At 37.0% G+C, this 24408-nt stretch overlaps 2 protein-coding genes across 2 annotated transcripts in view; both read right to left on the bottom strand.

The window, feature by feature from the left end:
* The window catches only part of LOC107581391 (mitogen-activated protein kinase kinase kinase MLT-like), a 24779-nt gene extending 20106 nt beyond the window's left edge, over positions 1-4673 (bottom strand). Inside the window, exons 1-2 of the mRNA XM_016266950.1 lie at positions 4496-4673; positions 1465-1552 (exon numbers count right to left, since the gene is read on the bottom strand). Coding sequence (XP_016122436.1) covers positions 1465-1552; positions 4496-4654 — 247 coding nt within the window. The 5' untranslated portion in view covers positions 4655-4673. The remainder of the gene's footprint in view (positions 1-1464; positions 1553-4495) is intronic.
* Positions 4674-8858: 4185 nt separating this feature from the next.
* LOC107581390 (rap guanine nucleotide exchange factor 4-like) overlaps positions 8859-24408 on the bottom strand; it is a 30449-nt gene continuing 14899 nt past the window's right edge. Inside the window, exons 5-27 of the mRNA XM_016266949.1 lie at positions 21389-21461; positions 21247-21311; positions 20223-20329; positions 19979-20100; positions 18255-18438; positions 18006-18090; positions 17840-17900; positions 16530-16616; positions 16215-16293; positions 15909-16059; positions 15688-15776; positions 15547-15577; positions 15328-15406; positions 13561-13707; positions 13089-13186; positions 11957-12082; positions 11694-11872; positions 11483-11573; positions 11273-11323; positions 11079-11166; positions 10487-10551; positions 10099-10153; positions 8859-9202 (exon numbers count right to left, since the gene is read on the bottom strand). Of these exons, the coding sequence (XP_016122435.1) occupies positions 9075-9202; positions 10099-10153; positions 10487-10551; positions 11079-11166; positions 11273-11323; positions 11483-11573; positions 11694-11872; positions 11957-12082; positions 13089-13186; positions 13561-13707; positions 15328-15406; positions 15547-15577; positions 15688-15776; positions 15909-16059; positions 16215-16293; positions 16530-16616; positions 17840-17900; positions 18006-18090; positions 18255-18438; positions 19979-20100; positions 20223-20329; positions 21247-21311; positions 21389-21461 (2241 nt within the window). The 3' untranslated portion in view covers positions 8859-9074. The remainder of the gene's footprint in view (positions 9203-10098; positions 10154-10486; positions 10552-11078; positions 11167-11272; positions 11324-11482; positions 11574-11693; positions 11873-11956; positions 12083-13088; positions 13187-13560; positions 13708-15327; positions 15407-15546; positions 15578-15687; positions 15777-15908; positions 16060-16214; positions 16294-16529; positions 16617-17839; positions 17901-18005; positions 18091-18254; positions 18439-19978; positions 20101-20222; positions 20330-21246; positions 21312-21388; positions 21462-24408) is intronic.

Genomic DNA, 24408 nt, shown 5'->3' with positions numbered 1-24408 from the left:
CATTAGCTCTATTGTTTATAATACATTATGTACTTAAACAGTTTTGTTCAATAAAACCATACGATTTCTTGCTTTTGATACTTTATTTGAACTAATTATTATTGCCTCATTGCTATTAGGCTATATATGAATTTTAAGTCATTTTAAAGGCTATTGTTCACTTACATCTATTTTTATTACCACAAAAAATAATTATAATTATAGGAAGCATCTCCAATTAATTGATTTTATTTATTTATTTTGTTAAGTTTTTTCTTTTTTTTTCAGAAATACTGCACATTTACATTTTTCTCCTAAATAAATTCTGGTAAATAACATTTCTGGTAAATACTCCTTTAAAAAGTGTTTTTTGATTATAATTTTAATATTAGTAGACTATAACACGTGGATAAGTTGTCATTCTTACACTATTATACTGAACTTTGATTTCAGTGATTTGGACTATGAGATGGACACTTGCTTCTTGCACTCTATGTTGCACTTTACTTTTGCTTTAAAAAAAGGATTTAATAGAAATTTGGATTTCATTTGGTTTAATAAAATATAGTTTAATAAAATATTCTTAAGTGAAATTGTTGTTTTTTTTTGGTGGGAAATTAATCGTTAAGATTAATCGATTAATCGACAAATTAATCAATAGATTAATCGAAATAAAAATTAGTGGCAGCCCTAGATATTATAATATATGTATGCAATATATATAATATATTGTAATATATAGTGTTGGCTATACTATAAATTTACTGATGAAATCATTTAGTAAGTTATAACATGGGCTTACATGATTAAAAGAAACCTAATGCACTTTATAATTTGCAGTTTTTCTTTTTTTGCATAATGAAAATATGTGCCTTGAGTTCATTCAATCATAGAAATTCTTAATTTTATATATTTTAGAAAACAGAACAGGGACAATTAATTCCAAATAGCAAATTTAAAAAAAAATTCTTACAAGAATTGCGCGATAAAAACTCAAAATTCAGACTTTTTTTCTTTATATCTCACAGTTTTGACTTTTTTTCTCTGAATTCTGAGCGTACTTCTCGGACATTCTGTTTTTGTTTCTGCAATGAAATATGTGAGTTTATATCACAATTCAGACAATCTCGCAATTTTTTCTCAGAGTTCCAAAATTCCAAATTGTGAGCTATAAGCTTAGAATTGCGAGAAAAACAGTACAATGAGATAAAAATGTGGGCTTCCATAGACAATAGTCTGGAAAACAAATATTACAAATATTACCCTATAGTAAATATTACTCTGTTTTCATTTTTATCCAGACCTGGGAATGACTAAAATCAAATTCCATACTATGTAGGAACCTTGGTTTTAGAGATCTGAGCGATGACCGAGAGACATACCTAGTAACTTTTTTTTAAACTTATGAGCATTTAAAGAGAAACCTCTGACCAATAAAACACTCAACTGGTTATGAAACAAAAAGAGAGCACATCTTATTATTACCTGTGACAATGCCATAGTTGGGCGCTTCCAGAATGGCTCCATAGAACTGAATAATATTTTTGTGGCTCAGGACACTCAGAATCTCAGCCTGGATGAGGTGAAGGAAAAAAACAAAACAGATGCAGAGGTGAAAGTCACCAGACTGCGGTCAAACACTCAGGCTCAAATGAGTGCTGCATCAATGTCATAAAACTATTTTTTCATTACAGTATGTCGAGGTCAAATATTACGCTAGAAATGTGCGTGAACACGGAGCCATTAGCAGTATTGTGGGACATGTCCGCTGGGACTCAAACTGAATGGCTTCAGCCAGGAAAGCTGCTAAACTCGGGTAAACAGTGGAACAGACTCTGTCAGTGCTGCTGAGCCTGCATTAATACTGACAGCAACACACACCGCCTGCAAACCCACATTAAGATGCTACATTTTACACTTACAGTATATCAAATTTGCTTTAGACAAAGAGAAATAGAGAAAGGCGGGGGGAGAGATGAAGGGAAAAAGAGATCATGGTCATGGAAAACTGTACATCCTAACACTCCCCCTCTCTCATGACAATAAACAAGTCTGATGGATGGATGGAATACAGGAAATGATGTAACGGTGGCTATGTACACACATACTGTGTCCAGCTTTCGCAACATTTAGATTATGTACTGAATTTGATTAATAACTTACCAATATCTCAAAGGATGCAGTATGTCATCTCAGTATTGTTTGACTGCATGCACAGTGAATACTGGGACATCTACTGCTTTTTTCTTATTCTTTTGCATAGAACGCATATTTAGACTTTTAAAGGAGTCATATGATGCGATTTCAAGTTTTCCTTTCTCTTTGGAGTGTTACAAGCTGATTGTGTATAGACAAGATCCCTGAAGTTGCAAAGACTAAAGTCTCAAAACCAAAGAGATATTCTTTATCAAAGTTAAGACTCTGCCACGCCCCCCTAAAACGGCTCGTTCTAACACGCCCCCACATATCTACCTCACTATGTGGGAATATTAGCATAATTAATGCCGTAATGCCGCCCAAATGTTCACGCAAAGAAAGAAGGCGTGGTTTCAGTAACTGCAGTTAGTGTTGATGCAGGGAGACGCTGTGTGATTCAGTGCAAAAGTAAAGCACTTTATTTTGCCTTCCAGAAGTAGATGCATTTAGGAATCTTTAACCCTCTTAGCACCAAAGTCGCAAAATTACGACAAGACGTCATACTTAATCAAATAGACTGTAGTTCCTAATATGGTGTGATATCTCATTTGTATTCCCTACCACTAGATGGCAGACATGTAGTACTTCGATTCTAGACCAAAATTACGTCACCTTCCTATTCAAAGTGTTGGAGGAAAGAGCAGAGCAAGTGAGCTATCTGTCATTGATGCAGAAGCAGTTCAGTTCATAGCGTGTGGGTAAGCTGTGAGATTTGTGAGAGAAAATCACCAAATGGCTAATAAAAAGTTGTACCGTGAGGATGTGTTGCAAATGTTATTCGCCTATTCTGACTCTGAAGGGGAATATTTGCCTTTTGGAAATGACGATCGGTCGTCTAATGATCGCGCTTCTCCCGGTAACGTTACATCTTTGACGTGCAATGGTGCCGCCGTGTAAGGCGAGAGTGTTCACGAAGCACAAACAAGTGATTATTTTGACCCTTTGCCCAACGGGGATGGGAGTGGCAGGGGAATATCTATTATTTCCTGAATATTACGGATGAACTGATCAAAAAGTAGGCTACTGTTCACATGTGTTTTACTATTATATAGTATAGTAATATAGTAATAATTTAGTACTTTCTCCGGTTTTATTGTTGGTTTCCTCTTTTCTGATCATTTGGAATGAGGATAAAAAGACAAAAAAAACAAAACATGCAAATAAGTTCAAACATCAATTCAATATCTATTATTTCCTGAATATTATGACATTCAAGAGGGCCGCCCCCTGACGACGTCATAATATGCAAATTAGATGAGTATATTTACACCCCACATAAACTTTCAGTCACGCCCAACATTTAATCTAATTTACAGTAGATCTCTATCTTTAAGCCCTTTCAAGCCACAAGCTTTTGAAATCTTGATGTCAAAATCCAGCATTTTTCCAAAAAAAAAAACCCTGGCGCCTAAAGGGTTAAGATTACTTACAACAGAACAGCAATGCATTTTATGGACGACCGTTTCGTGAACCTAGGAGAGGAGGTAATTCTGACTTTGCTATGACAATCTGGCGCTTCTAAATCAGCTACGCGCGCGCGTGTCTGTGTGTCAGAGAGTGAGAGAGAGAGTAACATCACAGTGGAGTCAGCTGTCTTAACCGTGGCTTGTGTACTGCAAACACATACCAGCTTCATCACTGTGTCTGTCATGCGACTCTGTTCCCCTTTCGGGCTCTGTCTTTACATTTATTTTGAAAGATGAAGCTCGCGATTATGGTAAGGGGCGTTACATTTCCGACGAGTGCTTGCGGTGTTCAGTCAATCACAATGCACTGGGTCAGCTGGCCAATCAGAGCAGACTGCACTTGTCGGAAGGAGGGACTTTGTAGAAAACGAAGCGTTTGAGAGAGGCGGGGGCTAGAGGACCTACAATAATGTATATTATTTATTTTAAAAATAATGTGTTTTTTGAACATTAAAGCATGTCAACATATTCTGTTACACCAAATACACAATATAATGATTTTTAAAAAAGCATCATATGACCCCTTTAAAACAAACTGTGCATGAACAGCTGAACACAATTGTGTTTATCGCTTCAAACAGGCCTGACGATAACATATATGTATGTATGTATGTATGGTTGTAGTAAAGCAATATAAGCAATATAGCTAATCTAAATTGCTTGATTGTTTATATTGTTGCAAAATGTAAACTATTTTATCGTCCAGCTCTAATCTGCTAAACATGACTATAAGGCATGAATTAGATATTAATATAAACATCATGATTCTCTGTAAAGCTGCTCTGAAACAATGTGTACTGTAAAATAAAATTGATTTGACTGATTCAAAAACACAAATTGTGAGTCTGACGAACCTCGGCGTCAATCTTCAGCAGTTTTTTGACAGCCACTTCTTTGTCCTGTGAGATCCAGTGTGCCCGGTACACGCTCCCAAAACTCCCACCGCCGCAGTTCTCATAGAAGCGGATGTCATCGAAACGGATCTGAACGAAGCTAGCGCTGAGGGACGACATCTCATACTGACATTCACTGTGGCTGAAGAAAGAGAGAGACAAAGCAAATTAATATATATAAACATATTTGGCCAATCAAGTGATCAGGACAATGTGACAAATCTTTTTTTTAATAATAATAAAAATAATAATTTTATAATAAAAAAACAGAATAAAAAATATATATAAATACATTTATAAAAAAAAAAGCTGAGACAGAATAACAGTATTTTTAAATAGAATCACATCAACAAAAGCGTACATATATAGACTGCTGTAGAGCCAACCCTATAGTAATATTTACTAAATTTTTAATTGAAATAAAACTTAATTAACTATAAATATTAGACAAAAAACTTTTGTAATGTTGCTTTGTCAAGCTGTACAACTAAAAACGTTAAAACCAACACTGAACAAAAATATATTAAAGCTAAATTGAAATATTTATATATATTAAAAAAATCCTAAAAATGTCTAAAGCACATAACAAAATTACTACTCTCAAAATGAACACTGAAAATGTAAAAATAAAAGGTAATTCAAAATAGTCAAGCAATAAATGCTGTAAACTACACCAGGGTCACATGACAGGTCTTCATTTAAACTTTATTTTTATTTAATCTCTACAAGTTGAAAACTTTTCAGTTAGAATAGTTTGCAAGAGTGCCAGTATAAACACAACAAGAGTTTTCCTGTTCGGCATGATGACGTTTAATGTCCCCGACAACATCTGTAGTAAAAGCTTATAAAAAAAAACACAAGTGGGGTATTACTGTAGCCTATTTTAATATTGTAGAATTTTTTTTTTTTAATTGCCTGCATTTCTGTCAACTACAAACTTTATTTTCAAGCATTAAAAAAAACTTCGGAACAATGTAACCACAAGTGTAAAACTGATAACTCATTTCCAAGCATAGGACTCATTCCTACAGCACTCTGTTATGTAGAAAGATTTGAGAATCATCTCTAAAGCAGAATGCTACACAGTCATACATAGAAACTGCTTTAAGGATGATGAATTACGATGATTCTTAAGCAAGATCTGTGTGAAATGTCTACCCCCTGCGTGTGATTTACAGCGTGATCCTTTACCATGTTCACAAAACTGCAAAACGACTTGCCATGTATTTGCCTTCGGTGTTCTCCGCTACATCTGCGACTGGACTCCTGCCACTTTTGTCTACACTAAACCTCAGTCTTATTTTACAGGCATTATGAGAACACAAGGATAGACAAACGAGAGAGAGAGGGGGCTAAACAACAACTGTAATGTTTTGGATTGCTGTTAAAATAGAGATTAGAAATGTCTATTTACAGAAAATAAAAAAACAGCTTTTAAATATACAGCAGGAGAGATCATAACAAGGGAGATTAGGGAGAATGTAACCATCTGTTTTAAATTCTGAACTAATTATGGTTTATTGAACTGGGCGCAGAGGAATAAACGAAGTTAAGCACTGATATGACCATACACTTGTTAATGTGTTTGTTTGCACTTACAGCTGCAGCCATGAAGAACTAGCAAGTCAATAAACCGGATATTTATAACTTGTCCCTTGCTTAACCAGAACGTGTTGTCACAATGTTGGCCAGTTCAGTACACTGCCTCAAAAGAGCGCACCAACAGTATATATCTCTAGCATATTCTGCCACCTAGATATGGCTGATGTTACATGGTCTGCAATATATATATACTAAAAAATATGGTGTAGGATTTACTTAAAAATTGAAAATGTTAGTAAATTTCACAATTACAGTAATTGTAAAATGGCAAGTACACACATTGAATTAAATGAGATATATATTAATCTTTATTTACAACTTTGAAAAGCACCATTTCTTTATAGCACCATTAAGGTTCACCAATAAGGTTCAATTTCAAATCATGGATCTTTATAGAATTTTATAAAAGGGTTCAGCACCAAAAAGGGTTCTGCTATTGTCACAAACCGAAGAACACTAAACTGGAACTAAGTGTGTACTTGCCTTTTGCATTTAACTTAAAAGTCCTGCCATGTGACAAATTAATTTTTATTATTATAATATATTTTTATAATGAATAATTAAGATAATTTTGTATATATTTATATTTCCCTTGTCTCTCTGTGAGGTTATGAAAATGCATGTACAAGAATAAGAAAAATGTTGTTATAAATGAAGTATAACTTCAGGATATTGCTGCTACTCCTTAACATCAACTAACCATACTGTCATGTCAACTAACCATTAAGTGTGACGCAACCGGTTGCAACAAACACTGGTTGAATTTGCCAGTTTTTCCAATCCAAGAAGAGTGCACCGCTGAGTACTTCACATTCAGACCAGGCTCAAGTTAGCTTTCACCTTTAATGTAGTAAACGCTGATGTTGTTGTATTTGTTGTTAATGGGGTCTGGTTTCTTATACATTACTGACACATGCACGACCTCCCCTCAGATTGGCTTCCCCGGTTTAGAGTAACCAACCTATGTCCCGTACTCAGTCTATCACATAAAGAGCACTCAGTCTCTAAAAACAACCCGCATATCATCACTGTGGCCCTTTGGCTGTGACATCAGGGGCCAACAGGAGGCCAATGTGTCACACCTTCAACTATTCTTAACCAGAAACAGCTCATTCATACCTCTGACTCGATTCATTGCCAAGAACATCCTAACATTTCTATACTAATTATGCAAATAAACAGCAAATAGGAAGAAGAACAAATAAGAGCAAAACAGAACTGAGACAGAAGACATAAAACAGAGGAAACAAGAGGAAAACACTTGTTTGGTGTGAAAAGTCCAATCACACCAACACCAAGTGTTCAATGATACATTTATTTAGATTATACTATTTACAAGGTAGGCGTAGACATTTTCCTAAAAGAAAATAAGTGCCCTACACACACAGCGTCTCACTTTCCAAAAAGGCAGGATGAGAACAAACAAAGGCCTTCTCAGACCGATTATGATAACTTAGCAAAATGGGTCCAACCCAAAAATATACAAATATAACTCAATGTACAAAATGACCTCAATAATGCTACAGGCTATGGTGAGGTAAGTTACTAGCACACAATTTAACCAGAGGTAAAAAATAGTCCTTGAGCCAGAATACTGACATTTATATGACTTAAAACAACATAACACAAGACATTGAGGCCTGGAAGGTTATGCGGAGTACCAATGATTCATTTTCTGTGGCCGGCGTACGATCATAGTGTTATTTGTATGCACGATATGTAGCTTGTACTAAACTCTTATTTTTAGGATTGTTCTGAAGGTTTCGTAGGATCATAGAAGTGCAGGCTTGAGCACAGGCAGCAGGTTTACACTGTTGTCTCATGGGAATGAACAAGGGCCTCACATGACTGAATCTAAGGATGAACACTTTTAACAAGTGCATTCTGCTTACACACACACAAACACACACTGTCAACCAAGGTAGCTCTTATGACTGAAGTCAATAACATGCAACTTGCACACGCGCACAAACAATCATTCGTATGAGAATGCATCTTGTACACGTAGTTCAGTTGGCAGTGATAGCACATACAGTCGGCATTCAACTGCTCTAGCAGCTGATCGACGTAAAATTGAGTTCTACTTTTGTAAACTGGATATACAGTGGTTGTATTTCAAAGAGAGAGAGAGGAACACACACTGTCAACCAAGGTAGCTCTTATGACTGAAGTCAATAACATGCAACTTGCACACGCGCACAAACAATCATTCGTATGAGAATGCATCTTGTACACGTAGTTCAGTTGGCAGTGATAGCACATACAGTCGGCATTCAACTGCTCTAGCAGCTGATCGACGTAAAATTGAGTTTTACTTTTGTAAACTGGATATACAGTGGTTGTATTTCAAAGAGAGAGAGAGGGAGGGAAAGCAAGAGAAAAGGTCTGAGCATTGGTCTTTAGCCCCGTCTCGGCTCCAGTCTGAAGGACAGCTGAGATAAGGTTCTCTGGTTGTCAATCACATTCAATTGACGTACGTAATTCCTCACTTCCTGTGGGTTCTTGCTAGCTGGAGACACCTCAGCATCTGATGGAGGAGGGAACAGTGTCAAACATCCATCAGTAATTGCTGAACCACGATGAAATGTGGTTGACTTAACCTTTTACCTATTAACCTAGTGTGATTACAGCTGCTATTTTTTCTTTTTTCTTTTTTCTTAATGTGACGTGACATGTGGCCAAGTATGGTTACCCATACTAGGAATTAGTGTCAATAACATGCAACTTGCACACGCGCACAAACAATCATTCGTATGAGAATGCATCTTGTACACGTAGTTCAGTTGGCAGTGATAGCACATACAGTCGGCATTCAACTGCTCTAGCAGCTGATCGACGTAAAATTGAGTTTTACTTTTGTAAACTGGATATACAGTGGTTGTATTTCAAAGAGAGAGAGAGGGAGGGAAAGCAAGAGAAAAGGTCTGAGCATTGGTCTTTAGCCCCGTCTCGGCTCCAGTCTGAAGGACAGCTGAGATAAGGTTCTCTGGTTGTCAATCACATTCAATTGACGTACGTAATTCCTCACTTCCTGTGGGTTCTTGCTAGCTGGAGACACCTCAGCATCTGATGGAGGAGGGAACAGTGTCAAACATCCATCAGTAATTGCTGAACCACGATGAAATGTGGTTGACTTAACCTTTTACCTATTAACCTAGTGTGATTACAGCTGCTATTTTTTCTTTTTTCATTTCTTAATGTGACGTGACATGTGGCCAAGTATGGTTACCCATACTAGGAATTAGTGCTCTGCATTTAACCCATCTTTAGTGCACACACACAGCAGTGAACACACACACACTGTGAACACACACCCGGAGCAGTGGGCAGCCATCTATGCTGCGGCGCCCGGGGAGCAGTTGGGGGTTCGGTGCATTGCTCAAGGGCACCTCAGTCGTGGTATTGAAGGTGGGAGAGAGCGCTGTACATTCACTCCCCCCACCTACAATCCCTGCCGGTACGAGACTTGAACCCACAACCTTTGGGTTACGAGTCCGACTCTCTAACCATTAGGTTACGACTTCCCTAAGAGGCAACATTAGCCACTCTGGATTCGAACCAACAACCTTAGGGATTCAGGGACAGAGGCTTAGCAGAGTACACTCAGTTGACGCATTAAACATACAGGTACCAGTATGCCATTTATGCCTATAACGTAAACATTGTTAGAGTATTTTGAATTTGTGGCAACCACAGCTCCCAGTTTTGACCATAAATTTTATGGGACTTTATTTACAATATTTTTTATACATCATTTAGATGTTTTTACAATTGCTGTGATTTAATGGCAATCGATTCTCTTATACCTCTAGACATGGCCAGTTATGCTTTCCAGATTGCCTAAAATCAGATTGTTATGAATATGACGTGATTGACTGATCTCTGGGATGTAGCTTTTTAACTAGGCAGCTCATAAGGCATAAAGAGAAATGAAAAAGAGCATTAGTGTGTAGATGACTCACAGAACGGCTGGCTCCTGCAGTGCCTCATTGCCCGGACTGTGTTAGCAATCAGCCGCTGCAAAAACAAACAAAAAAAGTATAAATAAATACATATGCTCTAGCTGGCCAGATAAGTCATGGATTCAGTGTTGATATTGTTAACTAAAACAATTAAAAACAAATATGTTAATTGAAATAAAGCTGAAATCAACTTAAAAACTCAAAAATTAGAAATGTTTCAATGCTAACTACTGAAATAAAATGACTACAATTACTACATCTAAAACTGAAATAAAAATAAAGATAAATAGAAATATTACAAATAATTAAAAAAATGTCTATGTACTTAGAGTAAATACTATAAGTATATAATACTACAACACAGCAGAGATGACAGTAAGAGACTCACCATCTTCTCAAAGTTCACCAGTCCATCAATAAAAGTCTTATTCCCCTCGTGAGTGAATGTCATGTCTGAAAACAGAAGAAATGTTTTATGCTGTAGAACAGTACTGAAATAATATTTGTGACAGCCAGTATTTGTGACCCTAGACCACAAAACCAGTCTTAAGTGTCAATTTTTCAAAATTGAGATTTAAACATCATCTAAAAGCTGAATAAATAAGCTTTCCATTGATGTATGGTAGGATAGGACAATATTTGGTCGAGATACAACTATTTGAAAAACTGGAATCTGAGGGTGCAAAAAAAAAAATCAAAATACTGAGAAAATCGCCTTTAAAGTTGTCCAAATGAAGTTTTTAGCAATGCATATTACTAATCAAAAATTAAGTTTTGATATATTCACTAAATATCTTCATGGAACATGATCTTTACTTAATATCCTAATGATTTTTGGCATAAAAGAAAAATCTATAATTTTGACCCATACAATGTATTTTTGGCTATTGCTACAAATATACCCCAGCGACTTAAGACTGGTTTTGTGGTCCAGGGTCACATTTATTATTAAGAATACTGGGGCTAGGCCCCGCCCACACCTTTAATAAGGAGAGGCATGAAGGGAATGATTGGCGGCTCCATCTTAGCCATAGTGAGGCGATATGCACGGTGATTCCTGGATGGATCCTGAAAGCAACACATAAATCATACTTTAATAAATAATGTGTCTCAATCACAAAATAATATCTTTTAGAAAGAAAGCTAGAATTCAAAATGTTTGAAATAGACCCACTAGTAAACTCTCAAACTCTCCGTAGAACTTCTTGAATTTACTAGGCAGTTTCTAAAATAAAAAAGGGAGGGGTGGGGGACATTTTTAAAGATTTTGTTCAAAATGGTATAGACACTTTTCAAAATATGAAAATATGAATACAAAGACTACATTTTTAAGAATATGGCACATTTTTATATTATTATTAAATAAGGCTTATTATATTCTGACCTCCCATGTCTGGCTGAGTCTGCTGACGGCTGGGTTGCACATGCCCATAATAATGGCAAAGAAAGAGTTCAGATTCTTAAACTCTCTACAGCTGTGGGAATAAATGCACAGTACACATATACAAAGTGCTTATCAAATCAGTCAGTAGAACATGCAATGCCTCAAATCCTGAGTTCTGGAGAAATGATATTATGTGTGCTGGAGAACTCACTGGGCGGCAATCTTGATGAACTTCTTGAGTAGCTGTACCCGTTTGCTGAGCGTCCCGCACAGACAGACCTCTGTGACCACCCACAGCTGCACCTGATTAAAGCGCTTCAGAAACAGCTCCAGATTTGCTGTAGAGCGTCTGTATGCCTGCCGTCCGAACGTATGAAACACCAGCTCATACTGCACACACACACACAAAGTACACACTTTGTGGGTTAAAAACGTCATTTGTGTGTGTGTGTTTCAGTGTATGTGCATCTTTACCTCATGTACACAGCTGAAAAGCTCCCAGTCATATTGAGTCATCTGGAAGGCCAGGTCTTTAGAGCTCATCAGCTCAAAACTGGACATAGAGCCTGTAGAGGGACCTTCCTGCTCTGGAAGAGGATTCTACACACACATACACAGTCATTACTAAATACACACTAACACAAACGCCACAATTATTAACAAACACTTTTGAATAATTAAGATGTTTTTGAAAGAAGTCTATTATGCTCACTAAAGCTGCATTTACAATAAAAATCCGCTGAAAATGTATTCACCCTCTGACCATCCAAGTTGTAGAAGAGTTAGTTTTTTCATCAGAACATATTTCCGATGAAGAAACTAATCAAGAAATGTAGCCTTAGAGCATTTGCTCACCAACGGATTCTCTGCAGTGAATGGGTGCCGTCAGAATGAGAGTCCAAAAAGCTGATAAAAAAAACGTCACAATAATCCACAAGTAATCCACACGACTTGTTAAGTGAGAAGCTATGTGTTTATAGCAAACAAATACATTATTAAGACGCGTTTAACTTTAAACCCCTGCTTCTGGCTAAAATAATTCTCTATCCATAATATTGTTTTCTCCGGTGAAAAAGTCATCTCATCTGAATCAGGAGAGAAATATGTACAGATCAAGCACTGTTTTCAAGCAAAAACAGTGAAAAATATCTCTAAACAAATATGTTGGTGGATTTCGATGTGCGAGGACAACAGTGGATGGACTTTTTGACTGGAGGAAGTGCTATTATAGATCATGGACTTGCATTTTGGCCAAAATTGACAGTTTAAAGTTTGTCACATGCCCTAATGATGTATTTGTTTCTTACAAACACACAACTTTTCGCTTTCAAGACATTAACTGATGGACTGGAGTCGTGCGGATTACTTGTGAATTATTGCGATGTAATTATCAGCTGTTTGGACTCTCATTCTGACGGCACCCATTCACCGCAGAAGATCCATTGATGAGCAAGTGATGTAATGCAACATTTTCCAAATCTGCTCTAATGAAGAAACAAACTCATCTACATCTTGGATGGCCTGAAGGTGAGTATATTTTCAGCAAATTTTCATTTTTGGGTGAACTATTCCTTTAAGTGTCCAAATACTCCACATTTGGTCTCACAAGTGAATCAAGCTGTTCTCTGGAGCAGGCAAACAATCGGCCGTTCTCTCCTAGCGACTGGAACACCGATACATCATTGGGCTTTAAAATCTGCTTCTCTGCACAGAAATAAAGCCCAGAATTAGCCAGACCACAAATCACATTCTGAACACTTTTTCAGCTGTACAAGATCAACACCTAATACATTTATTATAGATTTGATGCACTTTATTTACTATCCTTAATATTTAGACTACCACATAAACTTCAACCTAATACAGGATTTACAGTTCTGCTGGTACTTTCTGAAAGGTTTAGTTTGAAACTGATCTGGAAGTGGATTATATAATACAGAAAATACAGTGCTTCAATACAGAATGTTGCTAGAGCAACAAAAAGGCTGAATATCTACAAACTTCTGTGTGTATTTGTTTGTCACATCTCTAAGGGCAACTAATATTTCATCATGAGATTGTGAGTGTGTGTGGATCACCTCCAGATGCGCTGAGGTTTATCAAAAGCAGCTCTTCAGTGGATCCCAGTTTATCGGCTACAGCTGCGGTCACCTCTCTCCCCGTGGCCAGCACAGGAACACGAATAGTGGTGTAAGTGTGATCGCTGCAGTACACCTTTAGGAGAACTAGACACACATGGAAAGACGAAGATGAAGAGAGAGGAAATTTGACTGATTGAGTGATTATCTAATTCATTCATTCATTCATGCATTCCAAAAATTAAACAGATACATTCTATATCCCAGCTAACGGAACTTTCTCAGAAATTTGGCAAATGCTCTGCCAAGGTTTTCAAAGTCAGATATGAACAAATGTTCTACTAGTAACATCAAAAGAATGCTCTTTCACAGTTATCTGGTCTTTAATAATGTTTTCAAAACATTAGCAGAAAAACATTATTTATACATCACTCATGGAATGTTTTATCTGAAAAAATTTTAGTTGGATGTTCAGTTTTTTATGTTACTTCTCGTTTCACAACCTTCAGAGAACATTCAAAAGTAACTTTCCCATAATGATAAAAAATAATAAAAACAGAAGGTTCCCTTAACATATATAGAAAACATTTGTGACCCTGGAGCACAAAACCAGTCTTAAGTCGCTGGGGTATATTTGTAGCAATAGCCAAAAATACATTGTATGGTTCAAAATTATAAATTTTTCTTTTATGCCAAAAATCCTTAGGATATTAAGTAAAGATCATGTTCCATGAAGATATTTTGTACATTTCCTACTGTAAATATATTAAAACTTAATTTTTGATTAGTAATATGCATTGCTAAGAACTTCATTTGGACAACTTTAAAGGCAATTTTCTGAAAATTTGTTTTTTTTGCACCCTCAGATTCCAGATTTTCAAATTATTGTATCTCGGCCAAATATTGTCCTATCCTAACAAACCATGCATCAATGGAAAGCTTATTTATTATTAAATCTAGAAAAACCTAGAACCTTATGACTGGTTTTGTGGTCCAGTGTCACATTTCATTTTTAGAACATTTAAAAACCTGGATGATTTAAATGTTCAGATGATATTAAGAAATAACTTTTTCATAACTTAATGGAAACTTTAGCAAAACATTCTTAGAACATATTTTTGTTAGCTGGGAATGTCCAAAGAGCTGAGACTACTTGCAGACATGCTTAAAAAAAGACATATTTTCCCATTGAAAAAAAGTGAATTGTTTAAATAATAAAAATAAAAATGTAGAGGTATAAAAGTTTAAAATGAACATGCATGTCAGAATATCTTAGTATTTAGTCCCCCTTTTGTTTTAATTGATAGCAGTACTTAAGATGAAATCAGCAGTAAGGTTATGCAAAATCTGGTGATTATGTTATCAAGTCTTCCAGGTTATTTTCAACAATTGTATTTATTAGTAACACAGAAATAGTGACACATGTTTCATGTTCATTTGTTTTTACACTCATGACTTTCCTTTGTTTAATTTTTTTTCTCCCAAAAATTATAAACTGTTCATATAGATATATACATGTGACCCTGGACCACAAAACCAGTCATAAGGGTCCATTTTTTTAAATTGGGATTTATTCATCATATGAAAGCAGAATAAATAAGCTTTCCACTGATGTATAATTTGTTAGGATTGGACAATATTTGTATCCTAATGATTTTTAGCATAAAAGAAAAATCAGTAATTTTGTATTTTTGGCTATTGCTACAAATATACCCCAGCGACTTAATACTGGTTTTGTGGTCCAGGGCCACATATACAGATACTCACTGTCATCAAAGCTCCTTATTGGCTGCTTTTTTGCAAGCCTCTCCTCTCCAGAGCTGAACTGTCGCAGGAGGACTTTATGCTGAGAGCACAAAAACCAAATGCATATGAACATAGCAAAACATTTATCATTTTTTTTAACAATCCAATCCCATTTAGACCACAGATATAGCTACAGTAGATCTATAAACAATAAAGTACAAGAAAGCAGATCTACATTACCTTTTTTTGAGAGGTTCGTGCATCATCTGGACTGAGAACATGAAACAAACAAACACATGTGGACATCAGTAACATTAACCATTCAGATTAAGCTAATAATAACAGCCCAAAAGGCACATTCAAAACCCACTAAAAACCTACTACTGCTTGATGATCCTCTCCAGCTCAGGAAGTAGCTCCTTCAGTGGACGCAAAACTCTTGCATCATTAGATACAAACCCATGCAGCTCCTGAATGCACACAAAACACATTTAGCATGCATAATAGTCAGTTTGGTTTCATCTGACTACTATCATATGTCCATGCAGACTGGTGGTAAGTGATTCTATGCTAGCATGTGTGTGTTTGTGTATGTTTATAACCTCCAGAAAGCTCAGCGCAGTGTCATCCTCCAGCAGATGGTGGCCCTGCAGGGCAGCCCAGCGCAGAGCCAAGCTGAGCACCCGTCTCTTGCTGGCAACAGAGTAGTCTAGACGCTCCTGCTCTGAGCCCTGAGAGGCCTGAGAGTGATAGGTACACACACACGTTAAGAAACATATCCATACTTACAAAAACAGTGTGCTGTTCTTACAGATAGATAGATAGACAGACAGACAGACAGACAGACAGACAGACAGACAGATAGATAGATAGAGCTGATTGGTTGATTGATTTCACTAGAAGGATATTGGGCCAGAAGGGCAGGGCACAGCTGGCTGTTGGGCATGAAGACGCAGTGCATGAGAGCAAAATCATCCAGAGCTGGATCTTTGGATGAAAAATATTGCAGAATTAATAAAAAATGTATTGAAGAAATAGTTCAACCAAGACGAAAACTTGCTGAGAATTTACTCATCCTAAGTCCATCCAAGATGTAGATGAGTTTTTTTTTTTTTTAATCGAAACAGATTTGGAGAAATTTTACATTTCATCACTTGCTCACCAATGGATCCTAATGTATGTAGTCATTTAACATTAACCTTAATAAACAGAAATAACATGACATGACATTACCTTGCCATAGATAACAACATTTACTGATCCCTTCTGGATAATATACCAAGAAGTGCCTTCCTCTCCTTGATTAAACACTAAAATAAGAAAAGCAAACATACATAGAATATTACTGAGCCAACCTAGTATTTACACTACTGATCAAAAGTTTGGAGTCAGTACGTGCCAGAAAAATGAAGGTTAAAAACAAAATTATTTGATATATTACCACCTTGTGTCTTAAATACAGGGGCTGTAACCAACATAACCACTCAAAATTTTAAAAATATTTTTTTTTACATTCATTTATATTTATTTATTTATATATTTGTAAATGTATTCTTTTTTTTCAGCAAGGATGCACTGTATTCACAAAAGTGACTATAATACTAATATTTATAATGTTACAAAATGCTTATAAATGCTATTATTTTGAACATTCTATTCATCAAAGAAGTCTCATGATTTCCTCAAAATATTAGGTAGCAACTATGTTTTCAATGATAAATGTTTCTAAAGCACCAAATCAGCATATTATAATGATTTCTGAAAGACAATTTGACACTGAAGACTGGAGTAATTATGCTGAAAATTCAGCTTTTCCATCACAGCAATAAACTGCATTTTAAAATATATAAAAATAGAATATAGTTATTTTAAATTGTAGAGTAAAATTATTTTTACTGTAGTTTTTGATCAAATAAATGCAGCCTTGGTGAGCTTTTAAAAATATTTAAAAAATCTTACTGACCCCAAAAAGTACTACAATACCAACAGCATTTAAGTGTGTATAAGTTAATTACGAGTGTTGGTGAAAGTTACTTTTAAAAGTAAAGCATACAACACAAGTAAAGCATTACAATATTGTGTTACTCCATGAAAAATGAACTAATTGTGTTACTAAGTTACTTTTTATGGAAAGTAATGCATTACGTTACTTTTTGTCACCTGAGATGGGCTTGGTTATTACGAAAAACAAAAAAACTGAAAAAATCTATATTTTTGGCAGCTGTATAAAGGCCCTTTCACACCAAAAGTGAAATTAATAAGCCTCAGGCTAAAGGAAGTGCCTCTACACCTCACTCCTAATTTCTCTTAACACAGAGAGAAGGTGAGGTGATAGGAGAGGTGTCGATAAATAAATGGGAAAACATTGCGTTACGTATTTGAAAAAGTAACTCAGATATTTTCATGTAAATTGAAAAGAAATGCATTGCTTTACTTGTTACTTGGAAAAGGTAATCTTATTACATAACTTGCGTTACCCCCAACACTGTAATTGTCAGAATTTAAAGAGCAGTAAAGACACACTGAAACTCACAGACAGTGCCTGCTTTGGCATGTGACTCAAAGATGAGGACACCGGCGAGCTCTCGCTTCACCTGCAGAGGACAGCACAGCACAGCTCATGTTAGTCTGCTCATACCAGCGCTGATATCAGGCATTACTGTGGAAATGAGGCACAGAGGTCTCAATGGAGGACTTACAGTGTTAGACAGATGAGAGAGAGCTTTGATATGCAGCAGCTCATCATAGATAATCTCCAGGTCTTCAGCTGTTCTTTGACCTGGCCTATAAAGAGAACAAGGGACGAAGAAAGATGGGTAGAGTAGTTCAGGAAGAGTAAAAGCGGACAGTAGCAGAATTTGTGGGCTCAAAAAGCACTCCTGTCTTAATGGAAGCAAATGCACATTTCACATGAATAAATACTGCACGGGGCGCTGTTGGTCACTCACGGTTTCCTGAGGATCATTCGCATGTGCGCGTCAGGGCCGATCTGGGAGAGGAAGAGGAGGGTCTCCTGCAGCTCTTCCTCAGCTTCACGTTTCTCATCGTCGCTAGGCAACACCGCATCCTCCTCCTCGTCATCAAGGAAGCGGTAAAAGAGGTACTTATCTTGAAAGTTCAGCTCGTGGTCGACTGTCGACATAGCAAAAAGAAAGAACAGAGATAAAATGCAATATGTGATCTGGTGCGTGAATCCATTCAGATGCTCTAATTAGAGTCATTTAAAAAAGTTTTTGGGGGATTCTTTTTATTTTATCAAGCCCTTACTTGGTTTAACTAGCTGGGTCATTTCTTTAATGCAGTATAGAGCTGCGGCAGCTGAACAAGTGCCATTGAGATGAATGGGAACACTAGATATCTTTCTCCAGATGACATTACCTTGCCATAGATAACAACATTTACTGATCCCTTCTGGATAATATACCAAGAAGTGCCTTCCTCTCCTTGATTAAACACTAAAATAAGAAAAGCAAACATACATAGAATATTACTGAGCCAACCTAGTATTTACACTACTGATCAAAAGTTTGGAGTCAGTACGTGCCAGAAAAATGAAGGTTAAAAACAAAATTATTTGATATATTACCACCTTGTGTCTTAACAAACCCAAAGAGATATTCTTTATAAAAGTTAAAACTCGTCCACACCCTCCTAAAACGCCTTGTTTAAACACGCCCCCACATGTCTATGTCACGATGTGGGAAGATTTGCATAACGCCGCCCAAGTGTTCACGCAAAGAAAGAAGACGTGACTTTTATTCTCGCTGTAGTATTGTTGCTGCCGCCGCCGTCGCCATGTCATTAAGATGCTGTGTGTTTCGTTGCGAAAATACTTTGTTTGGTCTTCCAAAAGAGGACACAACTAGAAATCAGTGGTTAAGTTGTGTTTACAACACTGTTCCAGAACAGTTCAAACCAAATATTCGTGTGTGTGCAACGCATTTTACGGAGGACTGTTTCCTGATCCTGGTAGAATAGACTACAATGCCGGCTGTTCTGACTCACAGACTGTAAGTATGTTTTCATATTTAAAGGATTTGCCACTGATGATTCAAATGTGAGTTTTGAGCAGTGTAGAGTAGGCTTGTTGTTTGTCATTTCTCCGATCACAAATGCAGACATGGTTTTATGTTTACGCGGCGCGATACGCAACGCATAAAAAGACAGTTTAAGTTATTATAATCCATAATTATGTCCCCACTGGATGCAACAAATGCCTCGTTTATAATGGGTTTTAATGTTTTTGTCTCGTCGCTCCGAGACACGGCATCACAGTATGTGAGGGGCGTAACATTTCCGACATGCTTGAGGTATTCAGCCAATCACAACGCACTGGATAGCTTGCCAATCAGCGTACACCTCGCTTTTTATTAGGAAATAATATTCCTAATAAAACTGAAAATCAAAGCAAAGAAAATTAAGAAACATCTGCAATGCTTAAAATGGCCAAATTCACTCAAACCAGTGTAGTGAAACAACTTTTAAAAATGAATATGATAATTTAATAATCACAAAAGAAAAATGAGTATATGATTTTCAGTTTAATTAGTATAATTTGTGAGTTTGATATTTTTCACCAAGGCATTAAGACAAAGATGTGAAAAGGTACTGCACAGTAGGAATGACCCAACTGTTAACCTGGCTGTCACTACAGCAAATGGCACAGGTGTACCGTGATTCAGGACCCCTTCCTCCAGCAGCACCTGCCACATTCCCACAGCGTGAGCCCGACTGTGAACACACGAGCTCTGCTGAAGCAGCCAGTCGACCAGCTCAGTGCCCACACAACACTGCCTGTAAACACACGCAGATCATGCTCAGCACATGCACTGTGTGTTCTACATACACTAGACATGACCTAAATTAATAAACCTTGCATATGCTGTGCCATATAGCATCACAGGCCACACACACACCTGTAGGTTTTCAGATGATATTTTCTATCTCTGATCATGTGGGGAGCTCTGGCCAGTACAGCATTACGTAAGACTTTTTCTGCCCTCAGAATCTGCTCTGACGGGACCTGAAGCAAAATCCGGGACAGAGAGAGAGGAAGTTGAGAGTGAGGCACAGAAAAACACTCCTGCACAACCTATTTTCTGATCTATAACAGCATTCAGTGGCCTGCACTCATTTTGCTAGTGTAAATGACATAAAATACCTTCTGTTAGCAGATGGTGTGTTTTAAATTCAATTCATTATACATAATTAACACAAACTGTGTAAAAGAGGTGCCTGCGGTCTTGAGTTATGCGCATGGAAATGGGAATTACTGTCAAATTAATCATCAAAAACTGCTTTTGAGACACTCTCAGGAAGCTGTGCCAGAAAAATGAAGATAAATCAAAAATGACATAATTAAAATATTGAATTTTGACAACTGCAAGTCCAAAGTACAGGGATTGTAACCAACATAGAAAAATATATGACCATTCAACAGTATGGGGTCAATAAGATTTTTTAACAAGAAATTAATACTTTTCATCACAGACGTTTATTATGTTACAAAAGTATATATTTAAAATACATGCTTTTCTTTTAAACTTTCTTTTCGTCAAAGAATTCAAATAAAAATAAAAATGTATTACAGTTTCCAGAAAAATATTGAACAGCACAACTGGTTTCAACATTGATCATAATAAGAAACATTTCTTGAGCAGCAAATCAGCATATTAGAATGATTTCTGAAGGATCATGTGACACTGAAGACTGGAGTAATGATGCTGAAAATTCAGCTTTGATCACAGGAATAAATTAAAGTTTAAAATATATTATAATACAAAACAGTTATTTGTATAAATTATAATAAAAAAAATAATTTGACTGTTTTTACTGTATTTTTATGATATCCATACATCCCATTAAACTGTAAAGGTGATGAATGGGGACAACTTTTACTAAATGGGGTGTAAGTCAAAATAGAAATTAAACCAATCATACCTTATACAGATTTTTTGACATAAAATTGAGAGGGTCGCTGTTGAGATTCTCTTTGTCCGGCATTCCTGCATCAAACCGAAAATTGTTGAGAAATAATCACTGATGTGTTATGCGAGTGTGTATGTTTGCATGTGATACTCACTATCATTTGTAGCCCCGCTGTCCATCACTCCATACGGCGGGGCGAGAAGCCCTGCCATGCACTGCCTGTATTTCTGCAAGACACAGAATGACACAATGAAAATGTATTCTAAGCCTCAAAACCTCAGACCTCAGAGTCATTTTCAAACAGGTGAACTGCCTTTACGTCATTAAACTGAAAGCTCTGTAGTAAGAACATAGAGCTCCACCAGTCAGATTGAAGCCTTCTGTGGCTTGGCAACGATCACTATGAATATTCAGATGTTTTCATTCTTTTCCTCTCCCTATCGCCAAGGTGATGGGTGACGGGGTGGCACATGCAGCCCAAACTCACCTAGAGTTCAAACACACACATTATACTGCACCTGCTGGAAATCTGTTTAGACGTTCTCAAAATGGCTGATGGAGTTTACAGCAAAACATTTCAAATAAATAAATGTTCTTAATCAGTATTTTTCTTGTTTTTCCAGAAAATTATTTAAACATCCATAAAACATAAGGGAAAAAAATAAAGCTAACATAATATATCTAACTATATATATACTGTATATACAGTAGTCATAATTTGAAGTGGATCAAAAAAGTGAATCAAAGTTATGAACAAACAAACCTTTGAACCTTAGTGTATATATTATATATACTTTATACATGTTTAGGAAAAAAGTGAGTAAATGCTTGTATAAAGTTGCTGCCATGATGCTATTGTTATGGAATAGAATAGAATAAGATGCATTTCTGAACTTTTCCAGAAAGCAAACTGAGCCATAATATTTAAAAGCATCTAAAAGAGTGAAACTAAATGCTGTCAGGCAGGGACATGTATGTTTTTGCAACTCCACAGAATCCTTCACCACACACTGTGAGATTACGGGTCTCTGAGTGAACGGATGTAATACAATTCATTCATTCAAACGCAGTACTACAGCTCATGCTACTCTGAGGCGTTGTGTTTCCATTAAGTAGAAGTGACAGAGAGTCCAGAGGACATTCTGTATGATAAAGTGAACTGAACGTTTAGAGTTGAAGAGAAAACACAGAGGGTTACAGCTGGAGCACTTGGTTTTCTTTGGCCACTGATTTGAAGTCTTCAAACAGGCTTTGTCCCATTCACACAAATGCACTTTGTATATCCTGTTTGGAAACAGGATATACAAAGTATAAATATATAGAAAATGAAAAATTATGAATATAGTCAATGTTTTACACAGTTTTTAATGAACACTTGAGTTTTAGTGTTTTGTAAGGCTGCATTAATATGATCAAAATACAGTAAAACAGTAATATTATGAAAATTGTATATTCAATTTGAATATAAAGTTCAAAGGTTACAACTGGAGAGGTTGGTTTTCTTTGGCCACTGATTTGAAGTCTTCAAACAGGCTTTGTCCCATTCACACAAATGCACTTTGTATATCCTGTTTCCATCCTGCTTCCTGAAGCTGAAACAAAAGCTAACTTTTCTTAACTTTTCCCATCCCCCAGACACAATACATTGTTGCTCATTCCAGCTGGCTGCCTTCACATAGGTTAAGTATAATTCAGCCAGGATTATGCAATTAACAACACATAAGCGCACAAAACAAGAGTACTTCCTCCCTCATCACCCGGTCAGGCGGTGCCCCCTGCAGCCTGGCACAGAACTGGGCCGGGGAGACAGAAGCCCCTCAGCATTCAGCGCACATCCTCGGCTTTCAGCAGCTGATATTCACCTCACACTGCCGGCACAAGGACAGGGCCTCTTTATCAAGTTGTGACCATCCTATCAGAAATACTACATCCTCAAACATCATATGTTATGTATCAAAAAGCAGAACCACGATTTGCACCAGTAACAGTCAATACCGTTCGCTAAATAAGACCTCTGACATTATTAACCTCAAAAACCACGTTGATATTGATGTGGCTCTGCACCCAGTGCTGGTTGTAATATATCTATAAGTGTGGTTTCCTGATTGTAAACTATGAAAACAGCATCAAATCTTTGTGCATTAAAGACAATGAGCCAATAGGACTCACCCTGGTAAGAGTTTGTGAAGTGTAGTCCGACTGGGACGCTAAATAAGACCTCTGACATTATTAACCTCAAAAACCACGTTGATATTGATGTGGCTCTGCACCCAGTGCTGGTTGTAATATATCTATAAGTGTGGTTTCCTGATTGTAAACTATGAAAACAGCATCAAATCTTTGTGCATTAAAGACAATGAGCCAATGGGACTCACCCTGGTAAGAGTTTGTGGAGTGTAGTCCGACTGGGACGTGATATTTGGCTACTTCCTAAACCCGGCCAACTTCCCAGCATTATCCAGCAAACGCTCCCATGCTTTCCAGTCAGATGCACAAAGACATTAGCCAATGGGACTCACCCTGGTAAGAGTTTGTGAAGTGTAGTCCGACTGGGACGTGATACTTGGCTACTTCCTAAACCCGGCCAACTTCCCAGCATTATCCAGCAAACGCTCCTATGCTTTCCAGGCTGATGCACAAAGACATGAAATCAAACCCGCACACCCTGACGCTCCAGTTACACACGTATGGATAATGTGATCCAGTGTCTGCTCTTTGGATCTTTCTGGCTGAGCATCTGACTGGACTTCAGTTGCCGTTGCCAGGCAATAGCTTCAGCCAATCAGAGAGCCGCGTTTGCTCAATTCACCCTGTACCACAGCATTACACATGAGTGAGGGAGAGGGAACTATGGGCTGCTAAAAGGCTCTCAAAAGCTTGTGGCTTCATCAATTATTAAGGGTATTAAATTGTATTTACACTGAACAGACAGTTGTGTGAGTGTGTATGTGTGTGTGCCCTGCAGCTGTAGTGAAATCACCGTTATCACATTAGAGGAAGGCAGTCTGTCTTTGAGGATCAGTTAGTTCAGCCCTTTTCCAGTCAGGTATATACTAATATAGTTTTATGATATTAAGAGGATACGAAGCCCCACACATGACATGCAAGAAAAAAGAAATAAATCGTGCACACGATTTACTAATTCGTTCCCTCGATGTACTAAAACGTGCACAC

The sequence above is a fragment of the Sinocyclocheilus grahami genome, unplaced genomic scaffold (assembly GCF_001515645.1).
Source record: "Sinocyclocheilus grahami isolate Dianchi unplaced genomic scaffold, SAMN03320097.WGS_v1.1 scaffold34.1, whole genome shotgun sequence".
Lineage (NCBI taxonomy): Eukaryota > Metazoa > Chordata > Actinopteri > Cypriniformes > Cyprinidae > Sinocyclocheilus > Sinocyclocheilus grahami.
This window is presented reverse-complemented; position numbering and strand designations above follow the sequence as displayed.